The 26467-nt window shown below is 39.6% G+C and overlaps 1 protein-coding gene and 1 long non-coding RNA gene across 3 annotated transcripts in view; one reads left to right on the top strand and one right to left on the bottom strand.

Annotated features, from left to right (window-relative positions):
- The first annotated feature begins 3335 nt into the window (after positions 1–3335).
- LOC130216931 (uncharacterized) lies at positions 3336–25732 on the top strand. Its single transcript, XR_008835843.1, has 3 exons — positions 3336–3533; positions 4732–4923; positions 25080–25732. It is a non-coding gene; the product is annotated as an uncharacterized LOC130216931 (long non-coding RNA).
- The window catches only part of slc1a7b (solute carrier family 1 member 7b), a 151782-nt gene continuing 150301 nt past the window's right edge, over positions 24987–26467 (bottom strand). The window contains exon 11 of one of the 2 annotated variants that reach the window (XM_056448864.1): positions 24987–25280. In XM_056448864.1, the coding sequence (XP_056304839.1) occupies positions 25017–25280 (264 nt within the window). In that variant the 3' untranslated portion in view covers positions 24987–25016. Of the gene's footprint in view, positions 25286–26467 lie in introns of both variants that reach the window. The other variant, XM_056448865.1, reaches the window with a different exon arrangement.

Raw genomic sequence — 26467 nt, 5'->3', positions numbered from 1 at the left:
TTGGACGTGTTGTGTGTTCAGAGATGCTCTTCTGCAGACCTCGGTTGTAATGAGTGGTTATTTGAGTTACTGTTGCCATTCGATCAGCTGGAACCAGTCTGGCCATTCTCCTCTGACATCTGGCATCAACAAGGCATTTGCGCCCATAGAAATGCCACTCACTGGATATTTTCTTTTTTTCAGACCCTTCTCTGTTAACCTTAGGAGGAAGGTTGTGTGTGATAATCCCAGTAGATCAGCAGTTTCTGAAATACTCAGACCAGCCCGTCTAGCACCAACAACCATGCCATGTTCAAAGTCACTTAAATCACCTTTTTTCCTCATTCTGATGCTCGGTTTGAACTGCAGCAGATCGTCTTGACCATGTCTACTATGCATTATTGCATTCAGTTGCTGCCATGAAATTGGCTTATTAGAAATTTGCGTTAACGAGCAGTTGGACGAGTGTACCTAATAAAGTGGCCGGTGACTATGTACATATTAATTTGGGCTAAGTTCTCTTTTGGTGCCCTCTTTTTGTTGTGAGCCTCTGATTGGTGGAATTTTCAGTACAGCATCATGGGTAATGTAGTTTTCTGCATGAATAACCACAACTGTTTTAAAGATTAAAGCTGCGGTCACACTGCACTTTTCGCCCCATATACTTCCATTCATATGCACGCGTCAAGACCTGAAACGCAAGCTCGTGCGTCAAGTTTCGCAGATCACTGCGTTGGAATGTTCACGTTTGGTGAATTCTGACCTGCGAAATCGCATTACTTGACTGCGTGAGACCAATCGAGGATCAAAACATGACCTCTCTGTACAGAAATGTAAAATATGGACCAATCGCTTGCTTTTTAAAATGTCTAATCATCTTGGTAAATCCCGCCTCTTTTCGCAGCGCCGTATGACAGAATTTCGCATGCTCAAACTCTAGGGTGACCGCAGCTTCAAATGAAAATAATAAATTATGTAATACTCATAAATACATGTAGTACAAGTTATTTTTTAATTAATGACAACAGCCTCTCAGCAAGTCTGTATTTACAAGTTATTCATCTAGCCCAATGGTATCAAACTCAATTCCTAGAGGGCCGCAGCTCTGCATAGTTTAGCTCAACCACCTCCAACTCACACCTGCTCAATAGTCTCTAGTAGTCTTGAACACCGTGATTATTTGGATCAGCTGTGTTTGATTAGGGTTGGAGCCAAACTGAACAGAGCTGCAGCCCGGTGTCCTGGAGAGTTTAGCTTCAACCTTAATCAAACACACCTGAACCGAATAATCAAGCTCTAACTAGATATACTAGAAACGTCCTGGCAGGTGTGTTGAAGCAAGTTGGAGCTAAACTCAGCAGGACACCATCCCTCCTGCACAGAGTTTGGACAGCACTGATCTGGCCTATTGTTTAAATCAAATTTTAAACAAAATGAACAGGGTTACACAAGAACACAACACATTTTCCTTTTTAATTCTTTCCTTTTTTTTTTTAAACAAAATGCCTTGTATTTCAGCACTAGCACATGGTTTTGAATGACATGAAGGTGATTTTTCAGTTTTAATAAATTTTAGCAATCCTTTACCTTAATTTTCCTCACACTTCAATGTTTTTACCCTACTGAAAAAAACAGCTTAAACCAGCCTAGGCTAGTTGGCTGGTTTTAGCTGGTCGACCAGCCTGGTTTTAGAGGGATTTTGGCCATTTCCAGGCTGGTTTCCAGCCTGGTTTCCTGGTCAGGTTTCCAGCCTGGTTTCCTGGTCAGGCTGGGAGATGACCAGCTTGGCCAGCCTAGCCAGGCTGGGAGCCCAGCCAAAACCAGCTATATCCAGCTTAAACCAGGCTGGTCAAGCTGGTTTTAGCTGGTCATGTTCCAGCCTGACCAGCTAAGACCAGGCTTTAAATGGCCAAAACCCCTCTAAAACCAGGCTGGTTTAAACTGGATTTTTCAGCAGGGTAGAAATCTTTTTAATATATTTAGTAAATTTTTCCTTAAAACAAGCAAAATAATCTTATTTAAAGCTAAAACATAATATTTTGCTTAATATTTTGTAGATTTTATTTCTTTGTTTAAAGGGAAAACCCAATTATGTGCATTTCTGAAAACAACTTTTTTTTACTTGTCAAAAAATGCTTTTTGATTTAAGAGTGCTTTTTGAGATATTTGGACAAAACCACAGTACAAAAATCTTATAAAAATCATTTTATTTGTTTATTTTCTTATTTATTTATTTTTATTTGTAGTGCATCACGGATATAAAGTTTTCACATTTCTGTTCAGGCAGATTTGGTCTTTCTTCAGCCTTGTACATCATGCTGTAACTCTCTGTTGTGATTTTCCGAGAATTTATTCAAACAGGGTTTAATGAAAGGACGGTTCTTCTTCAGCTGACAGCCAGGGTGTTAAAACCGGGCAGCTTTATATATCTAATTAATGAACACGTGAGAAACCTGTGGAAAAAATATCGACAGGAGTGAACACACACGGATGAATGATGCAAAGCGGACTGAAAGATTGAAACTTCTGTTAAATCCTCATTAACAGCATAATTTTTGCTATCATAACAGTAATTAAAGCTCCTCAGAGAGCAAAAACAAGTGTTTAGTTATTAAAGAAAAGCAAACATGTTATCAAAACCACGCTGAAATGCATTTTTAAACGTTAACACTTTTATTTAGGTAGGTGAAAGTCTGGATATTTTCACATATTTTTGTTAGCCTACATTACCATGTGCGTTTAAGGGGAAAGGGTCATACATTAGCAACTTCATTTTATTATTAGCTGGAAGCAGTTAGGCTACATTTTGTAGTGAAAAATGGTAGTTCTGTAATTAGACAGCATTTAACACCACCAACATAAGGTAAGTTCAGTTTTAATACTCTTTATATTTGTAATTTGTTAATTTTAAGTTGGCAGTTGTGTGATAACAAAGACTATAGAATACACAAAACATGTCATTCGTATTGTTTTGAATCAGTGTTGCCAGACGTACGATAATTATCGTTTTTGTACGATAATTTCGACCACTGTATACAATACTGTATACTGTACAATAATGAGAAAAATCCTACAATGTACGATCATTTCAGCATTTTATGGCATTTTAAAGTAATTTCATTGTAATCTTCGGGCTTCATTACTTATGATCTAACGTTAGCTGCATCTTCTCTGTACTGTCTGTGAGGAGAAGGTGGAGTTAGGAACGTTTTTCTATCTCCTCAGCCAATCAACGTAGAGAATGGCTCTCTCTCTCACGAGTTAACGCTCCTGCTGCGCGTGCCCGTGGTTAGGTCAGTAGTTCTCAGCAGTGTTACCAACTTAGCGACTTTTCAGACTCCCCTAGCGACAAATGTTCAAAAAAGCGACTAGCTCAAATCTAGCGACTTTTTTTTGTGTTACTATAGATTTTTATAGACGGTCATTTGTTCATACTGTACCGTCTCTACTCTTCACAACGAGCTGCGGGTGATGCCGCCGGCCCCACCCACGCTTCAGAGCACAGACAGGCGGCCCAGTCCACGTACAGCAGCCTTAGCACCGGCAGTGTGAAGGTATTTCCCTTGTATAGTCAAACCGATCTGCTTCTCCTTTATTTTAACAATTTAATTTGACCGTTTATTCTTTTCTAGTTCACAATCACAGATATATTTTAAGTGAGAGTTCCGGAACTTGTCTGAGTTTATTACTTCTGAGAGATTACTGCAAATTCACCAGTACTACACATCTATAATGATATACTGTATTCAAACAGCAATACATTTAGTTGAACTGACGTGCTTGCATAAACCGCTGTGCAAATATAAATACCCCATTATTGACCATAGGCTGTTAAACGAACAGAAACAGTAGCACGTGATGATGTGAGTAATATGCAAATTAACGTATGACCTAATCTAGCGACTTTTCGTTGAAAATAGTTGGCAACTGGGGTGAAATACCAAAAATTATTACACATATTGAGGAATTCACTGATGTTTCAGGCCTTAGAATGAATCTAGATAAATCTGTATTATTTCCCCTTAAAGAATGCTCTTTTATAAAAATAGAAAATATTCCTGTTAAACATAAATTAGCATATTTGGGCGTAATTATTTGTAAAAATGAAAAACTAAGAAGTCAATTAAATTTTAAACCAATTATTGAAAAAACTAGAAATAAATTTAATATGTGGTTAATGATGGACATCTCATTATTTGGGAGAGTATTGTTATCAAAGGCAGAAGCAATATCTAGATCCATATATACATCATTATCGTTAGATGTACCTCCCAATGTTATTAAAGAACTGGATAAGATTCTCTATAACTTTATTTGGAGAAATAAATCACATTTAAAAAAAGATTATTTGTAATCCTAAAGAGCAAGGCGTACTGGAGGTCTTAGATTATAATACTCTTAATGATACTTTTAAAATTAAATGGTTGATTGAATTTATGAAGAATAGAGACAATTATTTCAATATATTTCCTAATTATATATTCAATACTCTGGGCGGCATAGACTTTTTGTTAAAATGTAATTTTTCTGTTGACAAAATTCCTGTTAAATTGGCCAGTTTTCATAGACAAGCCCTTCTATCTTGGAAATTGGTATATAAACACAATTTTTCGCCCCACAATTATTTCATATGGAATAACAAGGATGTTTTATTTAAAAACAAATCTTTATATTATCAGAATTGGTTCAATAACGGTATTCTGTTAGTGAGGCAGTTAATTAACCCTCATGGATATTTGTTATCTTATACAGAATTTCTCAAAACAAAGCATGCACACCTCGGAGTGTGTTAAAAATTCGGGAGGGTGCACTGCTTTAAAGCCAACCATTTTGCAGTCCATGACGGCATCCAATTTGTACAGCAAAATGAATCCCTCAACATCTGGCAACATGCAACTCTCGATGACAGCAACTCAGAGGTGGAGTTTGAACCTTCCCACTAAGGTATGCCTAGTTTTTTTTACGTATTATGGTCATTTGCACATTGTGTCAAAAGGCTATGTGTCTAGATGATAGCTGTATACTCTCCGTTTGACTCGTGTACAAAAATATTACTCCAAATACGATGATTTTGACGATACTTTGACATTTCCAATCTGGCAACACAGTTTTGAATGAAGAAAAGCGTAACGGTCAATATGGCTAATAAAGCCCACCTTCTAGTACAGGAGCCAATCGTCGATCGCTATATGGCGAATAAAACCCGCCCTCTAGTACAGGAGCCAATTGTCGATCGCTATATCGACATTAGACAAACATTAGATAAGCAATTTGGCTGTTTGCACCAGATGAAACAAGACAGAAATTAAAATACAGCCATTTAGAAGCACAGAATAGTGCACTCACTGCACTTTAACAAAATGGTAAGGTTTATAATCTAATTAATACATATTAAATCTCTTTAACATTATTAAATGTACATGCTGAACCACTATGTGTTGGTTTTGAGTCACATTTATAAAGTTCAATTTCAAACAGTTTATTTTATTTTCAGGATCTGAGGTGAACTATCTGCTGCTGCTTTCAGTAGTATGGCAATAAATGTCATGTAAAATGGCATTCAAGCTCACATAATTTAACACTGAATAAAGCACATGAGGCATACCTGAGGTGATCATTGTCAGTTTATCCTGTTGTTCACCTGTGAGAAATAGAAGCTGTTTCTAAAATATAAATTCCAAGTGTTGGTTAGAACAAAAACGTTAATATGAAAATATCCCTTTTATTGCGTGCTGTTGCTTTTATTAGAACACGACTTAAATAATCCTTAAATTAGCCTTTAGGCTTGATAGCCAGGCTCGCTCCTGTTGGTGTCATCAATCTGGCAACCTGCGCTTGAGTGTGTTTTGGAGATATATCCAGCTGCAGAACCGCAGAACCACACGCGTTTCAGGCACACACAATCTAGCACACACGATTTAGACAAACCATATATGGTAACTTAACTCCTTAACATTATCGCCACCTATTGAATTTCACAAATATGGTTTCCCATTTCAGTCATTATTATTATTTATCGTAACGATCATTTTAAAACCTCTGCAGTTTCTGAACCCAAATTATGTAAATAAAAATAATTGGTTAAAGACACTTATGACTTTATTCACGTGTCCACATACACAAAGAAAACCGTCAGACCGTATAATTGTAGGATTAAGTGTAATAAACTAATTCAGGATCTTAATATTATCATACTTGGTTAAAATCACTGTTGTAAAATATAAAAAACAAACAATAATGTGTCACATTAAAATGAATTACTATAGTTAATCATTTAAACAATATATAATATAGTTATTAACTGATTATCTTAACTGATTATCTGATTATAAACTAATATATTTTACTAAACTGTCACATCTGTTAGTTATATATATATATATATATATATATATATTTACTTATTGTTTTTTTGATTAATTATTAATAGTTAATTTGTTTTTATTGCTAAATTTTGGTTTAAAAACAATACATTGCTTCCTATAAATTAGGCCTACTACAGTATTTAATGTGGGGATACCATTAATTAAAAAGTTATTAGAAAATTAAGCAAATACACACTGTTAAATCGCTTGAGTGAAATATTAATGTGGTGTTATACATTTATTGCATGTAAAATGTATTATTGCCTATATTAACTTGCTATTATTTCCTTTATTAGAAATGAATCCATTATATAAAATAAACCTGTCCAATTTAGATCTTTCAGCAAGGCCAGCAAACGAGTATCTGCGATATTTACTCTGTCAGATAATAATGACTGATCATCCGTGATCACTGATAGAAAACTGTTCAGTCTATTATATCGGAAACATCGCTCCCCATTTGCCCGTCTCGATCGCAATATTTGTGAAATAAAGTAAAGTAAACACTATTGTTTATTGTGTACAATATTTATTAACCACATATATCAAAATTTATCGATGACGATGTCCAAGAAGACTTTAATAACATTAACATCCGTCGTAACCATATATGGTTTGCCTAGATTGTGTGTGCCAGATTGTGTATGCCTAAAACGTGTGTGGTTCTGCGGTTCTGCAGCTGGATATTATTGGTGTTTTGAACCAGGCATGCAATACCTAGTTCAACCACTGGGTGTTAAACTTACATACTGCACCTTTGATACTAAGAGATTTGCGAAGAGTTAATGTAAGTTGTGCAAACACTAAACTTCGTTCTGATTGACACTGAGTATATTCTCTTCACTCTGATACACTTATATTACTAAAACAAAAACTGAAACTAAATACATAAAAGGTAAATAAAAATGTGTTCACAAAATAAAAGCAAAACTAAAACCAACAAAATCATTAAATGAAGCAAGCTAAAACTAAACTGAAATATACAGCAAATGTAAAAATACACTGTGAACAATTGTAGAATCTACAGTAAATTTCTGGCAGCAGTTCACCAGTAGCTTACTGTAAATCAATTACAGCATAAATACTGTATTTACCACAATTGTATGCATATCTTTATTGTAAAATGTCACAATGTAACATAACGTACTGCATGTCCTACAGTTCATATTACAGTTAAATGCTGTGTAACTTATAAAAACCGCTAACAGTGTAGCATTGAAAATAAAACCTAATTTAAAAAGCTAAACTTTAATCACCTTGGATGGAAGATGATAATAGCTCCAAATTGTGGCATTAACAATTTGGCATGGGTGTCAGATAAATATCTTCCCTCTACTTGGATGGATCCAAACATAGTGCATTTCTCCCGTCCACGTTTAAACCGCAGATTCTGTACCTGTGCATCAGTGTCAAAGTCTGAGCGAGGGATTTCAACCTAATTCAGTTAATCACGAAGAGCACATGGAGAGCTCTCTATATGTCAATGAGAAAAGCTGTGAGCACATCTGAGCACTTTAATCAGCTCTCAGAGACGACAGCAGCCGGCCGTGAATCACCCTCGTGCCATGTTCAGCTTTACAGAAATGTGCATTCGTAATCAGCACAAATGAGAGTGGGCCGCAATATAGCTGAGATTAGAGACATGACGGACCATCACAGAGATAGGCCTGTGATACACTCTACATTGTAGAAATATTGGTTGGGACAGCATCAATGAATTAGGTTAACTTGGTAGTTTTTGAAAATGAAAGTGGATTGTAGGGCTGTGCGAGTTGTGGAAAATATCTAATTGCGTTTTTTTTTCTTTGACAGATATTGCGATTTCGATTTGGCTTGCGATTTAATTTTGTAGCAAAGCTTCAGCTCAATCTGTATTGTAGCTTCTTACTGCTAAAACGCAAAAGGAACTTAAGATATTAACTTATATTAGCAAGCATCTCTGAAATTGTACTTTGCTGTTGCTTGATACTAGAGTGTCACTGGCTGTACTTGTTAGTAGGGGTGCAATGGTTCAATCTATTCACAGTCCGGTGTGTATCACGGTTTTAGGGTCATGGTTTTGGTATGCTACGGTTTGTGGTATGCTTAGAAAAAATGCCTACATAAAAATTAAAAGAACAATAAACATATTTATTGGGTAACAAACACCTGCCAATGCGACAGCTTCACACATATGACTGCAGATTTGCATGTTCTCGTATTACTTAAATAAAAGTTGGGCTTTTTGAAAATTGTATGTTCAAATAAAATGCGTAAGAAAATAAAGAGAAAAAGCTTGAATTTCCCCTTATTCTATTTCACATCTCGACTCAGCAGTCTCAACCAATCATGCAGATAATAATTAAGTCAACAAATCTTAATAATTGAGCACTTTTAAAGTGTTTATTACTTCTGTTTACATTATGCTTGCATTACCAAGGCAACAATGCATTTTTATTTATGATTTCTACATGATTTTGTTTTGATTCCATAGAGCTCCGTTTCACTTATAGCACCATCGTAGTGAATGAAACATAAGCAAAGTGAGAGCGCTCTTCTCTCTTAATTCAGCGGTAGTCAGTCGAGAAGAAATCTGTTCTTACCAGACAGCGGGTAAACAGAGTGAATAGCGAATAGCGGGAGTGATCGGGTGCTGGGAACACCCAGCAGAAGAGGGACTGAAGTAACAGGCCTGCTGTATGTCCTCGTCCGTATGGGACGTTTCTGGGTCTGGACATGGACCTCGATCCGCTTGTTCGTGACCACTGATCTAGGCTATCTTTGCAACAACAACAAAAAACGGCATTCGTTCTGTTTTTGAGTCGTCTGAATTTATATCGAGTGTCTGTTGAAACACTAACGGCAATGCGCTGTGATTTGGCCTCACCAGCGCATTTACGCTTTATCTCCTTTACTTGCCATGCTGAAACGCACAGAAGCTCCACACACCGACATGTGATGTCAACAACAGATTTATATACTAAGAGGTGATAGGACAGGTCTTCGCATGTGCAATACTCCTAAAAGGTAATCGGAAGTGTCCAAAGGCAGAACTGCTTTGTTGTAGTTACAAGCCAATATTAATAATGCGTATTCTGAACCGCTGATCACAGGGCGCACCAAACGGGATGATAACGGGACTATATGTTTGTTTGTGTTTTTTACCAAGAACCGTTGCATCCCTACTTGTTAGAGGTGTGAACCCACACTGGTCTCACGGTTCAGTTCTGATTATGATGCCATCGATCCGGTTCAATTCGGTGTATTGATGATGCTTTCCATACACAGTTTTATATTTTACTTCGAATCACAGCAATTCTTGTATTAAAATGTGTGTGTGTATATATATATATATATATATATATATATATATATATATATATATATATATATATATATATATATATATATATATATACACAATTTTCTCCTTTAATACAAACAGTCAGATATATAAACTGTACCTTTTAAAAACTCATGCACAGAACAACATGAGCATTTATAGCTAATAAACAATTATAAATATCCCGCTCGCTTTCTGAGCCTTGTCTAGCGAGTTCTTTCTTAGACCCCTATGATTGGTCATGCGCCCCACAGAAAAGGCTGCGATTAGCTCTAATGCTCTGGCGCTGTTCACCGATGAGTGACTAATAAAGGGACGCGGCGATCACAGATGATCCATGATAGATGCGGAGGAGAAAACTCGCTCTGCAGACAAGCTCAAGTCTGTACCCAGAAGTAAAGCTGTAACAGCCGAGAGGAAACTTTACCTCATGACAGCAGGTCAAGGGTCCACAACGAAAACGATTCAGAATCTCCATATAATGAAACGGTGGGTTCTGCTGTAAGTGTCAGTGCAAGACTTTTTAAGAAAGTTTAAAGTAAACATCAATTCATATTTCATATCTTTGAATTGCATTAATATATTTCTTTTGATCATTTGTTTGTTGGCATGAATGCAAGATTTATATTATGCTATTAACATTACATTAGCTTACTACTAACCTGTGGAAAGGCTGTCATCAAAATCAGGGAGCACCTTTTTTTCTGGGTTTGGGGCTTGTGACTACTTTTACATGAACATCAGTGGTCTTATGATTTGCCTTAATCTGAATAAGACAATAATATGATTCAGGTGTTTACATGAGCTGCTTTTTGAATGTTACAGTCATGATTCCCCATGACATGTTGTAGCACATAGATCCATCAACGTCATTGCGTCACTAGCCTATGAATGTTTCCTCCGCAGTTTGTGTCTGTGGTCCTTTAAGATAATCAAAACACACTGTTTACGTGGTAGACTCTTGATCAGAGTATTGTCTTAATCATATTAAAATCAGAGCATTGGTGTCCATGTAAACCTACTCACTGAAAGTGCCAGATGATGTCACAAGCTGTCAAAGACAGTCCATTCCTCACCTTTAAGTTGATTCCATGAGCCCTCACATCTTATAAGTTTGACGTGTTCCCCCATCCCCCCCGCCCCTTTACATGCAACTTTTGTAAAGCTTCTGCTGCATGTTGGTGTGTCAAAATTTAGTTTAAGCAAATTAGATGAATGCGATCATGCTAGTTGATGGTGTCACTCACCGCATGCGCCATACTGCGCACTTTGCCTTCTATAAGCAACAAGAACAAACGCCCGACATCGCTGACGTTGTCCGTATCCCTTAAAGCTGTGTAGAATCAAATATTTAGAGATGGTGTGACACAACGTGTACTTATGTGTGCCTTTGATGCACCACTTGATGCTTAATAAGAGTGTCACACACCGGATGCACCGCTCAGAGCCGCAACACTTGAGGAGCTGACCAGCCTATTTTCTATTATTGTCAGATGTATGGAAAAATTGTTTATTACATTCATAACATGCATTCACTTTTAGCCATTTTGCAGATGTTTTCACCAAAACTGACTTACAATTGAAGAGGCATTCAACAAATCAACAAGAAGAGGCGATACACACACAAGAAGTGCTGATTATACAAAGCAAATGTTAGTGCTCACAGAATGAAGTGCTAGAGTAAGGAGGGAGAGTTTGTTTGTTTGTTTCTACAGGTGTTTTGTCAAGCCCACTAACCTGTGTGAAGTTCACTTACCTTGAATGCCTTCGTCAGTGCTTTTTCATTTAGTTTATTGCAATATTTTGCTGAATGCATTACAGTGAGAGTGAGCCAGATGTGTTTTGCACGAGAGCAGGCTTAGCAGATCAGGGAGAGGAGAATATCCTCTGCCAAAAATATTTTCATACTTGCTCATTTTGTCTTGTTTTGCAAAACACATGTATAAACAGTCCTAAAAGGATGTTAAGTGGTGTTAAAACGGCTGCAAATGTGGCAGGAAAAATAGACCTGGTTTAAAGGGAAAACATGTTTATTTTGCAGACCACATTGGCAGGCTGTTTGTTCTTGTTTTCATCAAAAACGAAATAAATTTGTATTGCTTCTTTAAAAAACGAGACATCAAGTAATTTAAGACATCAAGATACTGAATGAGAAGTTCATTTATACGGTGCACACTGCTTTAGGTATAATTGTGTGCTTTTCAAAAAATCAAACAAATCACAGGGACTAAATGCTTATACACACCGTGACGCTTTTCGTTTGCGTTTATTGTTGGTGTTTTACGAGACGTTTTTCCGCGTTCAAACCCAAGCGATTTTCACTGGTGTCGAGCAGAAGAGTATGCAAAATCACTCCTTGACGTTAGATGGCGCTACACAACTTTAAGCTTCTGACACCCCGCTTTTAACACAGAAGAGAGGAAGTTCACACTTGTTGTTAAAGTTACTGGTGACTCGAACAAGCATGGATGGTTCAAGTAGCAGCCCCGGCTCTAGCGATGAAGAAATGATTATTGTTCACCAGTGCAATAAGCAGCTCCATGTTCATATCGCCTCTGGGTATCTCTTCAATGTGTGCTCGCATTGATAGTTTTGCGCTTGAGCACCTGCAAGTGCTGTTTACTGTAACTTCAGCAGCTCCGTGCATGTGAACAAAAGTGCCAATCTGATTGGAGGAGAAGGGTTTGACGCGGCGCGTCAAAACCAAAAAACGAGCACGAGGCGTTTCTTTAAAAATGACGCTTTTATGCCTGCCGTTTTGCGCATTGGAGTGCACGATCACATTGGCGCCCTTCATTTAGTCACAAGGCGTTAAACGTCGACGGAAAACGCGAGCAAAAAACGTCTCGGTGTGCACGGGCATTAAGGCTCATACACACCAGGACGCTTTTCGTTGGCGTTTTACGAGACGTTTTTCCGCATTCAAACCCAATCAATTTTCACTGACGTCAAGCAGAAGAGTATGCAAAATCACTCCTTGACGTTAGATGGCGCTACACAACTTTAAGCTTCTGACACCCCGCTTTTAACACAGAAGACGAGGAAGAGAGGAAGTTCACACGCTTGTTGTTAAAGTTACTGGTGACTCGAACAAGCATGGATGGTTCAAGTAGCAGCTCCAGCTCTAGCGATGAAGAAATGATTATTGTTCACCAGTGCAATAAGCAGCTCCACGTTCATATCGCCTCTGGGCATATCTTCAATGTGCACCTGCATTGACAGTTTTGCGCTTGAGCGCCTGCAAGTGCTGTTTACTGTAACTTTAGCAGCTCCGTGCACGTGAACAAAAGTGCCAATCTGATTGGAGGAGAAGGGTTTGACGTGGCGCGTCAAAACAAAAAAACGAGCACGAGGCGTTTCTTTAACAATGACGCTTTGACGCCTGCCGTTTTGCGTGTTGGTGTGCACGATCACATTGGCACCCTTTATTTAGTCACGAGGCGTTAAACGTCGATGGAAAACGCGAGCAAAAAAACGTCTTGTGTGCACTGGCTTTTAAGGCTGCAAATTAGCCATTGGCTAGAAGCCTATATGTGGAGCACGGATGCTTCAAACTCTAGCAATGTTACATTGACCCTTAAATGATAAAGTATAGCTCAATTCTTCCAAGCAGCTAAGGGTCGGTAAACACCAGTGTGGGTCCGGTTAGTTGGTTTGTTGTGTTTGCCATATGTTGGCTCTCATCTGGTTTATGTCGGATCACGTTGGTCTGATTCAGCATGTCGAATTGGCACTGGTTATTCAGCAACAAATCAGAGCACAAGTGTGATGTAGGGAAGTGACGCGACGTAGCAAGTAAACAATTCATATCAAGAATGAACACACAAAGGCCAGCTGTAATTTCTCTACATCTCTCAAATATTTGCAAACAATATTATTATTAAATTATCAGACATGTTCCAAAGGCGGCGCAGTGGGTAGTGCTGTTGCCTCACAGCAAGAAGGTTACTGGTTCGAGCCTCGGCTGGGTCAGTTGGCGTTTCTGTGTGGAGTTTGCATGTTCTCCCTGTGTTCGCGTGGGTTTCCTCCGGGTGCTCCAGTTTCCCCCACAGTCCAAAGACATGCGGTACAAGTGAATTGGGTTGGCTAAATTGTCCGACGTGTATGAGTGTGAATGAGCTGCGTAAAACATATGCAGGATAAGTTGGCGGTCCATTCCAATGTGGCGACCCCAGATTAATAAAGGGACTTAGCCGAAAAGAAAATGAATGAATGAATGACATGTTCCAAAATTACAGAGTTCCTGGAATCATATATTTCAAGTTTTTTCAGATACATTAGACATTCTGATTGAACCAGATTAACCTATATTAATTATATTTGGAGTTTCCAAAGAATGTTTGAGACTTACACGGGAACAACAATAGTTTGTTTCATATAAGTTGATCTCTGCCAAAAAACATATCATTTTGTTTGGGAAGAAAAAAAATCCAACTCTTAAATTATGGCTGACAGAGTTAAAGGATACATTACATCTGGAAAAAAATCAGGTATACCCTAATAGACAAAATGTGTTATTTAAAAAAAAAAAAAGGGTCCACTTTTCATTTTCTTTCAATCAATATTATTACTAGGGCGTCATGGTGGCACAGTGGGTAGCACAATCGCCTCACAGCAAGAAGGTCGCTGGTTCGAGCCTCGGCTGGGTTAGTTGGAATTTCTCCCTGTGCTGGTGTTGGTTTCCTCCGGGTGCTCCGGTTTCCCCCACAGTCCAAACACATGGGCTATAGGGAATTGGGTTGGCTAGGATGTCTGTAGTGTATGTGTGTGAATGATTGTGTGTGGATGTTTGCCAGTGATGGCTTGCGGCTGGAAGGGCATCCTTTGTGTAAAACATGTGCTGGATAAGTTGGCGGTTCATTCCACTGTGGCGGCCCCAGATTAATAAAGGGACTAAGCCGAAAAGAAAGTGAATGAATTCATATTTGCACTACAGTACCTACTTTTAACATTGGATAGCACTGGTGGGTGGTTGGTTGGGTGAAAATATGTTTAATTTTTGTTTAATTATTATTTTTTATGACTGTTGGTTGTTTTTTCTTTAGTTTTTTGAATGTCATATTGTTAAAATGTAAGTTTTATGTTTTTTTTTTTTTTTTTTAAAGTGTATTTGCAAGTTAATGTAAGCTAAAATAAATATTTAAACCAGATTATCAAGTGAAGTTTTCAAACTAATTTCGAGAGGAGCACGTGATATGATTGACCGCAGCTGGCCACTCATTTACATTCACTAGTTAGCCAATCAGATTAACCCCAACTCACTATAAGTAGCCTAGCTAGAACTACTCTCTTATCTTCGTTTTCCGAAGAAACTAACGACAAGTCCGCTCCAGCTCTTCCGAAAGCTACTCACGGACAAAACAACCTCCTATTTTCAATCATCATCATCATCATCATATCGTCGTCAACTACAACGAAAACAACAACGGAGGCGGCGGAGATCACAACAGCGCAGCAACGGGCAAGAAAGAAAGCTCCGCGCTCCCTGAAACATCAGCCCCATCTCAACAACACCCAGCTCAGCCTGGAAGTCTGCCCGAGACTGAGGCTCCAGTAAGAGGCCAAAGGCCTAGCTACTCCAGCCAGAGCACAATGTTTTATTCAATCCTCTATCTCCCGCTACTTCAAACCGCCACGTACCTTCTCCAGCGTCATCATACGTCTCTCGTATCCAACAAACGACAGTCACAGAACTCCTCCAAACTCCTAGACGCCGGAACCACACATTCCATACTGCTGCAATAAACCTGAAAAGACCTTACGAATCCACGTCTTCGCTGACTCCGCCCCCCTAGGACATTACAACCACACGCTCCTGCTACGCTCCCTAAACACTACGTACTACAGCCCACAAACACTGCGCCACCCCGGGCCACCAGAGAAAGCCCTAAAGCAATCTCGGAATCTCCCGGACAATAACGCAACTCTTCTAGCCTGCAGCTCCCCAATCCAGTACAAACTCCAGCCCTCCTCTTCCAGCAATCCTTACCACTCTAAACCCAGCCTTCCCTCCTCTCACACTTGCTACTACTGCGGCGACAGGCACGCCGTCAGCCAAGTCTAAAGAAAACAAATTACTTGTCAACATTTTGAATCTTTATACTGATTTACGTTTGCACCCTGACCTAATTTTTCTGAATTTCTCATTCCAGGTCTGTATAACGGATCCAAGCCCGGTATCTTGGCGCTCCCTTCCCAGCCCTCCACCAACGCTGAACCAGAAATCACAGAGCTATTATAGAAAAAGAGATCGACAATAAATTCATGTTCGATCCCCTCATTCTTGCTGCTTCGTCAAGCACATTCACATTAGCCTACTGAAATGGGCATTAGAACGTTTCTAAAAACGCCTAATAACGGATCTTTCATCTTCTCATAATTCCGCCTTTTTCAGCATTATTCATCACGCCGAACAAAGATGCCCTAAAGAGATTTCTTGGTTTGTGGCGTGATATTTAATTAATCTAGTCTGCTGCAAAGCTTCGCAGTCGACATCACCCCCCGCCTTTTAAGTAATTCCATTAAACCCTGATCTCTGGTATCTCCGATTTCTGGCATTAATCAGGCATCACAATTCTACTTCGCAGTCTGTCTATCATTCGGACGCAGAAGTAACCACATTTCAGAAACAATTTGCGGGATTCTCGCCAATAACTACGGCGTTCGCACGTAGTTCATCTACTAGACGTTTACACGTATCCCTGAGATATAAGTTCTAAAGATATAATATATCTGAAGATATAAGAAAACTTAGTGACAAGTCTTTCTAATATTGGCATTTCCATCGTGGAAGAACCTCCGGCTCAAGCACTCCTATAAAATTCCTAAGCATCAATTTGGATTCGCAGAATTGCATACATACATACCTAAATAAATCGACTGAAATTTAGTTCCCTCATATATTCTTGAAGAGAAAAGATCGCGCTAAGCACAAACTGTCTATCTTAGGACATCAAAACTCACACGCGCATTATCCTGCAGGGACGCCTTTTTGTCACGCACCTCCAACTCGCAGCATCAGTCCCCGGATTAGATGAGAATATATCTCTATCCGATCTCGGCCATATCAACTCCGCTCAGCGCGGCGACGGGGTGCGCACATGACAGGGGAAAGGCTAATGCACACCAAACACGCAAATTCATATGTAATTTAAACTAAACTATTTACATAGCGCTCCGTGGCGCGGCAGAATACAAATAGAGTCCTGAATTGTGACTAAGCACTGCGGACAGCCCCCGACGCGCACCCCGATAGAACATATGTTTTGAATTCTAAATGCATGGCGCAACGCAGCACGTCACCGAACAGCGCTTAATGCGTGCGACTGGCTTATGCTTTCCTTCCTAAGCGCTGGAATTGCTGCCCACTCATTTATAAACGATCCAATTTCATCCTCAGTACATATCTTTAATACACAGACGCCGCCCCCGGCGTAGGCTTAGAGGGATGTTATCAGGACTGCCGACGCGCTACCAACGGACCATATCGCGGAAAAATTAATAGTCCGCCTCCAAAATTCTCATTTACCGTTACAATGAAGCCGCTGTCCACTGCACTAACAAAAGGCGTTATCATTATCATGCTTAAATTCATATACAACTCTTCATTTGGACTTCAGCAAAAAAAAAAAAAAAAAAAATTAATTTATAACTGTTGTACATGTTCCTAATTTTATAAGGAAATTGCTGATTCCCTTTCTTGCTTTTGTTTCTAGAAACTGGTACCAGAAGCAGAGCCGCACCTGACCTCATCCCTCCTTTGAAGATGACATTCCCACATACATGATTTGCATCAACACCTATAAATATATTTTAGGAAGTAACCCCAGAATATCTCAATAGTTCCTCCCTACAGAACACATCCAAACATTTCATTCCCCACATAACACTTCATTCCCGTTTGCCCCCGCAAACAATCAGTCTATTCATCACATACTTGCATTCACACAAACTATGATTCTATTGCTAATTCGTAAACCGGCCTTCTTATTAAAGGCTTCCCACCCTCCCAGACATCAGACTGCCCATCTCGCCCTACATACTCTCCAACGCATTTCCACACTCAGAAAGGATACCTATCCTTGCATACAGACCACACTCTAGATGCAACGTTTATTCTTGTGTTTTTTCGAGTTTCTCAGATGTTGTGAAATTACAGTAACATCTAATTTGATCCGTACATCCACCCCACCATCACAGATCTAACTTTGATTGACGAGGAAACTATCAATCATGATAAACAGATCAATCCAGGAAAGGACAATGCATCTACATATTCATATTCCCTCCCCCACAAGCCATTCCAAACACTCCTAGCATACATACACTATAGGAAATGCTAAGCTTAAGTCCCCCAGCCCCCCTTTTTTTCACACACCTTCCAGTGACACGCCTTGGTTTCAAAAACACATTAAAGCAGTCCTCCACCATTCAGGCTTCCCACCAGATTCATACTCCAGTCAGATTTGGAGCCGCCACCACAGTTGCACATAAAGGGCTATCTCAACAACACATACAAACAATAGGAAGGTGGTCTTCCGATACCTTCAAATCTTACATTCGACTCAGCCACAGTCATCTAAACAAAGGACCCTCACCAGCAGACACCTTAAACCTAGCGGCCAAAGGCACGAGCCTAATCCAGGGATAAGACAAGACACAGCCATCCCGGCTCCCAGAGGGCGGAGGAGCTACTCAGCCACCCAAGGGCGCGGGCACGACCCAGCCACCTAACCCTGCTTTCTTCCTTCTGGCTCTGAGTCGCACTCAGCTTTCTCTCCCTATTCACTCACCCAACTCCAGCAGGAGTTTTTTCCCGCCCAGGCACCCCCTGTCACCCCGCCCCCCCCCTGGCCGCTGCCACAGAAGTCTTCACCACCCCTCCACCTTTCCCTGACTTCTGTAAGACCCTGCCCCCCCCATGGTTCTGACTCCCGCAGGAGTGTTACCCCGAGCTTCGGTTCCCGCAGGAATCATCTCACAGCCCCTCCCCCAACCCTAGCTTTTACATATTATAAGTCATTTTAACAATGACATATAATATTGCCTTTTATTTTTCTCTCTGTTTTGATTTTATTTATATAAATTCATATCTATATGCACCCACGCATATAAATATTAATTTATATATAGCGCTGCCACCATCACGCTCTGTTCCCGCAGGAACACCCCCAGAGCACCAATTCTGCCCGTCACCCTCCAGCAGGAGTCTTCACCTCCCCCTCATCTCTCCCGACTCCTACTGGAGCTGGCCAAAATAGCTCAACCAACCCCGAGCTGTGACACGAGCACGAGTCACGTCACCGACCCTCCCCGGCCCTAGCTTATTTTATTTTCTTATACATTTATTTTACACATTTACCTTTCATTTATTTTATTTAATTTATATATATGTATATATATATGCACCCTCGCATATAAATATACATTTATATATAGTGCCGTCACCCTCAAGCTCTAACTCCCGCAGGAGTGGTCCCGAGCATCGACCCCCGCAGGGGTCATCGCCCAACTGCCATTCACCCTTCAGCTGGGGCATTCACCTGCCCTTCCTCTTCCCGACTCCAGCTGGAGATGGCAAATACAGCTCTATCTCCCGCAGGAGTGTCCAGGAGCTTCGACTCCCGCAGGAGTCCAAAAAATCGCCCCCCCCAAGGCACTAGATTACCCCATTATATATTTATATATCTATATATTTTCATATATACATATATATTTATATATAGCGCTGCCACCTCCCAGCTCTATCTCCGCAAGGAGTGTTCCTTGAGCAATTCACTCCTTTGGAGTCCATGCCCCACCCCAGCCCCCTTCACCCCCACTATCCAGCTGGAGTCCTCACTTGCCCTTCCCCATTTTTACTACCCCAGCAGGATTCCTGTCCACCCCATGGCTCTAACCCCCGCAGGGGTCTCCCAGAGTCTATACTCCCGCAGGAGTATTCATAGCCCACGCCAACCCTGCTCGGGCTCCCGCAGGAGTCTGTATCACCCTTTGCTCCCACAGGAGCCCCCTTTACCTTTCCTTCTGAAAAACCACTATATCCAGCAGCCGGATATAGCCATCCAAGCCTTTTGGGGAGTTTCTTCGAATACACGGCTGCTGTCCCGAGTCTCCTGCATTTTGGGGAGCTCTCGAGAACCACCTGATCTCGTACTCCCCGCATATGCTCTATGGACCAGGCGGGAGCCCTGGGCTCACCTATCTCCGAGCTCAGGGTTCTCTCCCGGGACAGCATGCCAAACCTGCTAACAGTTGTCAAACAATATCTAAGTGTGAACTCTTGAAGTGAAGTTTTCAAACTAATTTCGAGAGGAGCACGTGATATGATTGACCGCAGCTGGCCACTCATTTACATTCACTAGTTAGCCAATCAGATTAACCCCAACTCACTATAAGTAGCCTAGCTAGAACTACTCTCTTATCTTCGTTTTCCGAAGAAACCCCCCATCCACCCCTTCTCCTCCTTTTCTTCCTCTTACCACGGGGAGCTCTCGAGAACCACCTGATCTCGTACTCCCCGCATATGCTCTATGGACCAGGCGGGAGCCCTGGGCTCACCTAACTCCGAGCTCAGGGTTCTCTCCCGGGACAGCATGCCAAACCTGCTAACAGTTGTCAAACAATATCTAAGTGTGAACTCTTGAAACATATTTGCATGAGCAAATCAATCTGTTGAATGTCAAAAACACTACTAATACTTTACAATATTGAGTTACGCCTTTAAAAAAGTAAGTAGTTGCATTACTTGGTTATTTTTCTAGCAAATAATGTGTTACATTAATTTGGAGTTACTTTTGTGTTATTTATTCTCATCTAGCTGAGGCTTGATCTCTTTCAGAACATGCAGGGTTTTTTTCTTCTTTTTTTAAATAGAGGAGCACTGCAATCAACAACATAGTATAACAAATGTATAACCTTCATTTACCTTAAAAAAACACATCCATTGAGATAATCCCCTTTTCCTTTTCTTCGATACGTTCAAAACAATGAGAGTACTTCCATTGCAGAAATATAAGACTCTGGCGTGCCATCTTGGTTGCTGTCTTTTCTCGCAAGGAGTGAATTCTCTCATTGAGTGTGTGATTCAATGTGATTGTGATCATTTTAATTCAGTAATTTAGTTTTTAAAAGCTACATAATATAAAAAGTAACATGCAGTTTTTTTTTAAATAGAGTAACTCAAATATTGTTGCTTTATTTTTTTAAGTCCTTAGAAAAGTAATATTATCGTGTAACTTGCTTAACTTATAATGCGTTACCCACAACACAGCTTTATTTTTGCTAAATAAATAATGACCCGCTGTGAGATGTCATGCGATTTTTGTTTTATCGTTTATCACATTAAGACATGCCAAGGACCTGCCCTGATACACAAAACCATGAAATTCAATAGGGTGTGCTAACTTTATCACAATCCAGTTAAAAATATTTGGTAAGACTTTATTTTGATGGGCCTTTCACATTTTGTTGACTAAAAGTTGTGTTGCAACTACATGCCAATTAATACTCATTTGAGTATTAGTAGACTGTCTGCTTGTTGATACTGCTGCTTCAACAGACATTTAACTTTGCACTTTGCAAGTACATGTCAACCTACAATAACCATAAACCCAACCTAACAGTCTAATTCTTATGTAATGAGAATTAGTTGGCATGTAGATGTAACTTAAATTCAACAAAATGCGTTAAAGGCACCATCAGAATAAAGTGAAACTGAACATTTTAAATAGGAATAAGCAGTGACCTTGAAGTCTAGGACAATGTATGTAGTTAATATTTGATCTCCTATGCATATATGTTCATTTTAAGCATAAATGAATTCGATTTGTCAGGAAACAACATTTTTATTACTGTAAATCATTTTGCTTCTCAAGTAATTGTATCTTGATTTGAAGGATTTTTAGATATTTGTACTGGGGGGGGAAAATGAGTGTTTGAAAACAAAAACATTCAATATCACAGTAGTGTTGCCACGATACTGGATTTTGGTACTAATCGATACTGAAGATTTACCGATAACATCTGAGTGCTGTTGAGCACGTTCTTAAGCAGCGCTGATTTGCCATTGTGTTCACATGCTCAACAGAAATGACTGTGATTGGCCGTGAAGGTCATCAGTTCACCGAACTAACCGCTGTTTACTGAGTGTAAACACAGATACAGGGACACTAGAGCATTTTAAAGTCATGTCGATCAGCTGGTTTGTTTATAAGCTGACATACGAGCGATCCGCTGATGAATTGTGGCTTTAAAATGCTCCAGTGTCCCTGTATCTCTGGTTACACTCCTAGACTGTAAAAGATATGGACGTAGTATCCGTGAAGTCACCCATAGGTTCGTGAAGAACGCAAAAGAAGCTACAAGTAGCCAACCGTCACCATTTTGTTTGTGCGTCATCGCACCCACCGAGGAATACCAAACAAGGGCAAAGAGGGGGAGCGTTAGTGGAGCAGACACATGCTGGCATTTTGCTTAGATGGGTTTTTCTTTGGGAGAATACTTCATTACCTGCGACTCGCTTGTGTTCTGACCACATGTGCTTGGTTGTACACTATATCAATAAAGTGTTTAGTCTTTTTAAAACACTGCTGTAACACATTGAGCCACTAAACATTGTACCTATGATGTTTTTTCTACAGAAGGAAAACGCAAATTACTTCCAAACACTTCAAATATAGTCTGTGTTAGTAAACGCAAGGCTAAAAGTATATAGTTTTACTCACCTGGGAAATGGAGGCCACGAGAATGGTTTATGAGCACGATTAAGTGCACACAGCATGCCATATCATCTGATAATTGTCGGAAATAATTCCAAAAGGCAATTGACTGTGTAAAGCCACATTAAACAACACAAAAATACAATGAATATGCCGAGTTCAGCAGCTAATCACCTGGAATCAGCTGAGGTGAAGTGATGGCGACCAGCGAGACCTAGCTGTCACTCAATTGGCCACGCCCTTAATTATGCAGACTTAAAGAGTCACGAAGCACCAAAACACATTTTTTGAGCTGTTGACAGTCATATATGTGTCCTACGCTGCTGAAAACATTATTAAGACACATATATTTCACAAAAAAAGTGAAAATTTCAAGCAAATTCGTTATTCAGGTTTAAAACTTATTTTTGAAGCTGCGTCACGGTGATTAGATACTTGCATGTATTCCAGCGTAGAGACTGGATGTTTGTACCTGCGAGTGCATCGTGACGTCTCTGAGAGTGCAGCAATAATTCATGAGAAAGACTTGGTTCAAACCAATCAGCGCGCTCTATTGTGAATGAGGTGCAACTTCAGTCATATGCATGACATAGCTTCGAAGATTTACCTGTTACAGTGTTCAGACGGCCAAAACAAGTGGAAGAACATGAATTTGGAGACGTGGGTCGTCAGTGTTGCATTTATAAATGTGCTTCAACAAAGGTTTTGTTTTTATTTTCCCGCTATGAGAGCGCAGCTGGACTCACGTCTGGATTACAATGCACGTGACATGTGACAGAAATCCGTTTGTAAGGATCATTTTTTACCCCAAGAGCTTTTCGCCTCTAGAAATTATGAAATCTGGATTTTCCGCTCGTCTCCTTTTAAAAAAGACACGGCTCCAGTTGGTGTTGATTTGTCCTGTCTCTACATATTTGGTAGGTGTGTGTGATCAGTTGTCTTTGTTTGTTTATTCAGATGGCAAAGTTAGTTCGTATCGTCAGCAGTACTCTTTCAGTTTTTAAAGACATACCTTAGTCAAAATGATTTAGTTACTAAGTTTACAGTATGTTAACATCACTACAATATTCTGGACTGAAAGATCCGCTGTAAATGCTGCTCTCCGAGTGTTAACATGTAAACATTTTAATCAAACTATTACCGTCCTGTAGGATTTTCACCGCATTTTGTGACAGGATAGTCTATACACACACGACTTTCCGAGAAAGTTACAGAGAAATGCAGCAGTTTTTTTTATCTCCTATTCGCCGTGCCGTATCAAACATTCCATTAAAACTACACTCTTCCAGCAGTTCCTGCATCTAATATCTCGTTTGTCACAGGGGCATGCGTGAAATGTTCCTGAATGAAAGTGCCAAACTGCAGTTAAAGTTGACAAATGAATAATTTGGCAAATAATTTGATTACTGATGTCCATGTAAACAGTCACTGTCTTTCTCCCCTGCGTCTGTGTTTGTTTTGCCTCTGTGAAAATCAGCGCGTGCCCAAACGGAAACTCCCATTTTTTTTCAAACCCATCCCTTTTTTCCCCCCTCGACACTCCCACCTAAACAGAGCTAGACACACCCACTTTCCTGACTTTTTCCAAACTAGAGGTGTGAAAACACCCTGCTGAGACGGGGGGTTTCGTGGCCCTTTAATATAACCTAATATAAAACGAAACGGATGAGTTATAAAAAAATTCACCCTCTCACAGTTGTCTCGAAGGGTAATATTAGCTATATAAACCAAAATCGTTCTTTGTACCAGGCTGTAAACACCTTTTTTTTTCTGCTGTAAAGTTGGCTTTTTTAACAGTGGGTTCAATAGAAATATGCTCTATTATGGAGCCAGGACTAGCGGAATATTGTTGAATTGCAGTTTTAGTTTCTTTCATATTTGCTTCACGAGGGAGAGCGGGTTGCCGCTTGGTTACACTCAGTAAACAGCGGTGAGTTTGGTGAACTGATGACCATCACGGCCAATCACAGTCATTTCTGTTGAGCACATGAACACAATGGCAAATCAGCACTGCTTAAGAACGTGCTCAACAGCACTCAGATGTTAGCGGGAAATGGACGTCTTTAAAATTTCAGCACTGATTGATACTGAATTCCAGTATTGTGACAAACCTACATCAGTCAACGTTGATCTTCACGCACACATCTGCAGTCTTTACAATATGCTTACACAGCCTGCTTTAAAAGACGAAAATTAAATATAATTTATAAAATGATATATATAAACTGGAGAAAAATACAAATAAAAAAACACAGCATAGAGATGTACAGCTATGTCGTATTTACAATTCGCCTTTTTACAGTCTTGCATCATGTTCTTTGTTATGCTACAGGAAAAAAAGTTTCACTCTCAAGGCCATGAATGCATCGCTACGACCCAAAGAAACCGGCCAACTTTGAGTTGTGGGTCTCAACCAGCTTTTCTTCCCGTTCCGGCATTATTTAACGGGTCAACCGAGATGTGCTGCCGACAATGCCATTTAATAGACCATTGGCCAATATGTGCATGTGTCGCCTTTATGAACATCTCAAAATATCATGTCTGCAGACAAAAAAATTGTAAAGGAAATAGCACACGTCCCGTTATCCATTCCCATGGAAGTGGATTGTTCTTGTCCTGTCAATTGTAGTGCTATACATTAGTCTCAAGACCATTCATGTCAATGGCACAATGGTCCTTGTCTCTGTGTTTTAGGTGTCGTGGTGGGATGGGTGGTTTTTTCCGGTCAGGGGGCGGCAGACGGACCCCTTCCTCCAGCTGCATGAGTCGGGCCACGTCAGGTGGGATGTGCTCTGGTTTGACTCCTGCTGGCGGAGGCTGGAAACTACCATTGTTCTGCTGACAGTTTGGCAAAGCTGGGTTAGTCGTGGGCTTTGTTTCACATATAAGAGGGACCTGTTGTGAAAAAAAAATATATAAGACAGATTTTAGAGATTGTTTGATTGTCATTAACTATGTTTCCATCTAAAAATGCAAATTAGAGTAAGGCGCAAAACTGAAATATTACATGAAACATTTGCAAATAAATTACTGCTTCCATCCAATGAGAAAAAGAGAGCAAATCATCACTTTATTTTACTGGGGGAAAACACTTTTCCTACTCAGTTGTGCACTTACGTTTTTCAAAAAGACTCTTTCAACATTTGTGTGCATTTTGGTGAGTTTTGGGAAATATTTCAAAGTGGAACTGGCAGGTTATTCTGCTTGTTTTAAGGAAAAACTCACTTCATTTTGACTTAGATGGGTTTTGAAAATAAAACTGTATTTTTACTTGTCTAGAAAATAAGAATTTTTAGAGAAAGAAAGAAAGAAAGAAAGAAAGAGGAAAGAAAAGAGGGTTAAATGGATAATGGGAAAGAAAAAACAAAGGAAGAAAAGAAAAAGGTTTGAAGAAGAAAGAAAGAAAGAAAGAAAGAAAGAAAGAAAGAAAGAAAGAAAGAAAGAAAGAAAAAGAAAGGGGTTGAATGGACAAAGGGAAGGAAGAAAAAAGAGGATAGAGGGTTGGATGGATAAAGGGAAGTAGAAAAAGGAAGAAAATAATCGAAAGAAAGAATTGAGGAAGTAAAAAAAGGTTGAATTGATAAAATGAAAGAAGAAAATCAAGAAAGATAAATGGATAAAGGGAAAGAGCAGAAGAAAATGAATTATGTCTGAGTTTGAGTTGATTGAAGGAATTAGAAGAAAGGATGAAAAGAAAGAGAGCAAGATAATTAACAAAAAGAAAGAGAGTTGAATGGCAAAGGGAAAGAGAACAAAAGAGGAATAGAGAGAGAAATGGTTGATTGGATAATATGACAGAGAAGAAAGAAGGGAAGAATGAAAGAGGGTTGAATGGATAAAGTGAAAGAAAAGGAAGAAAATGAAGGATGACAAGAGAAAGAAAGAGAAAAAGAAGGAAGTAAGAAAAGAAAGAAAGGGCATTGAATGGAAAGAAAGAATTGAGAAAGAAAAGAAAGAAAGGGTTGAATTGATAAAAGGAAAGGGGAAAAAGAAGAAAGAAAGAGAATTAACGAAGAAAGAAAGAAAAAAAGAAAGAAAGAAAGTTGAATGGACAAAGGAAAAGAGGGAATGGGGAATAGAAG

Source organism: Danio aesculapii, chromosome 23 (assembly GCF_903798145.1).
Source record: "Danio aesculapii chromosome 23, fDanAes4.1, whole genome shotgun sequence".
In the NCBI taxonomy this organism is placed as follows: Eukaryota; Metazoa; Chordata; class Actinopteri; order Cypriniformes; family Danionidae; genus Danio; species Danio aesculapii.
This window is presented reverse-complemented; position numbering and strand designations above follow the sequence as displayed.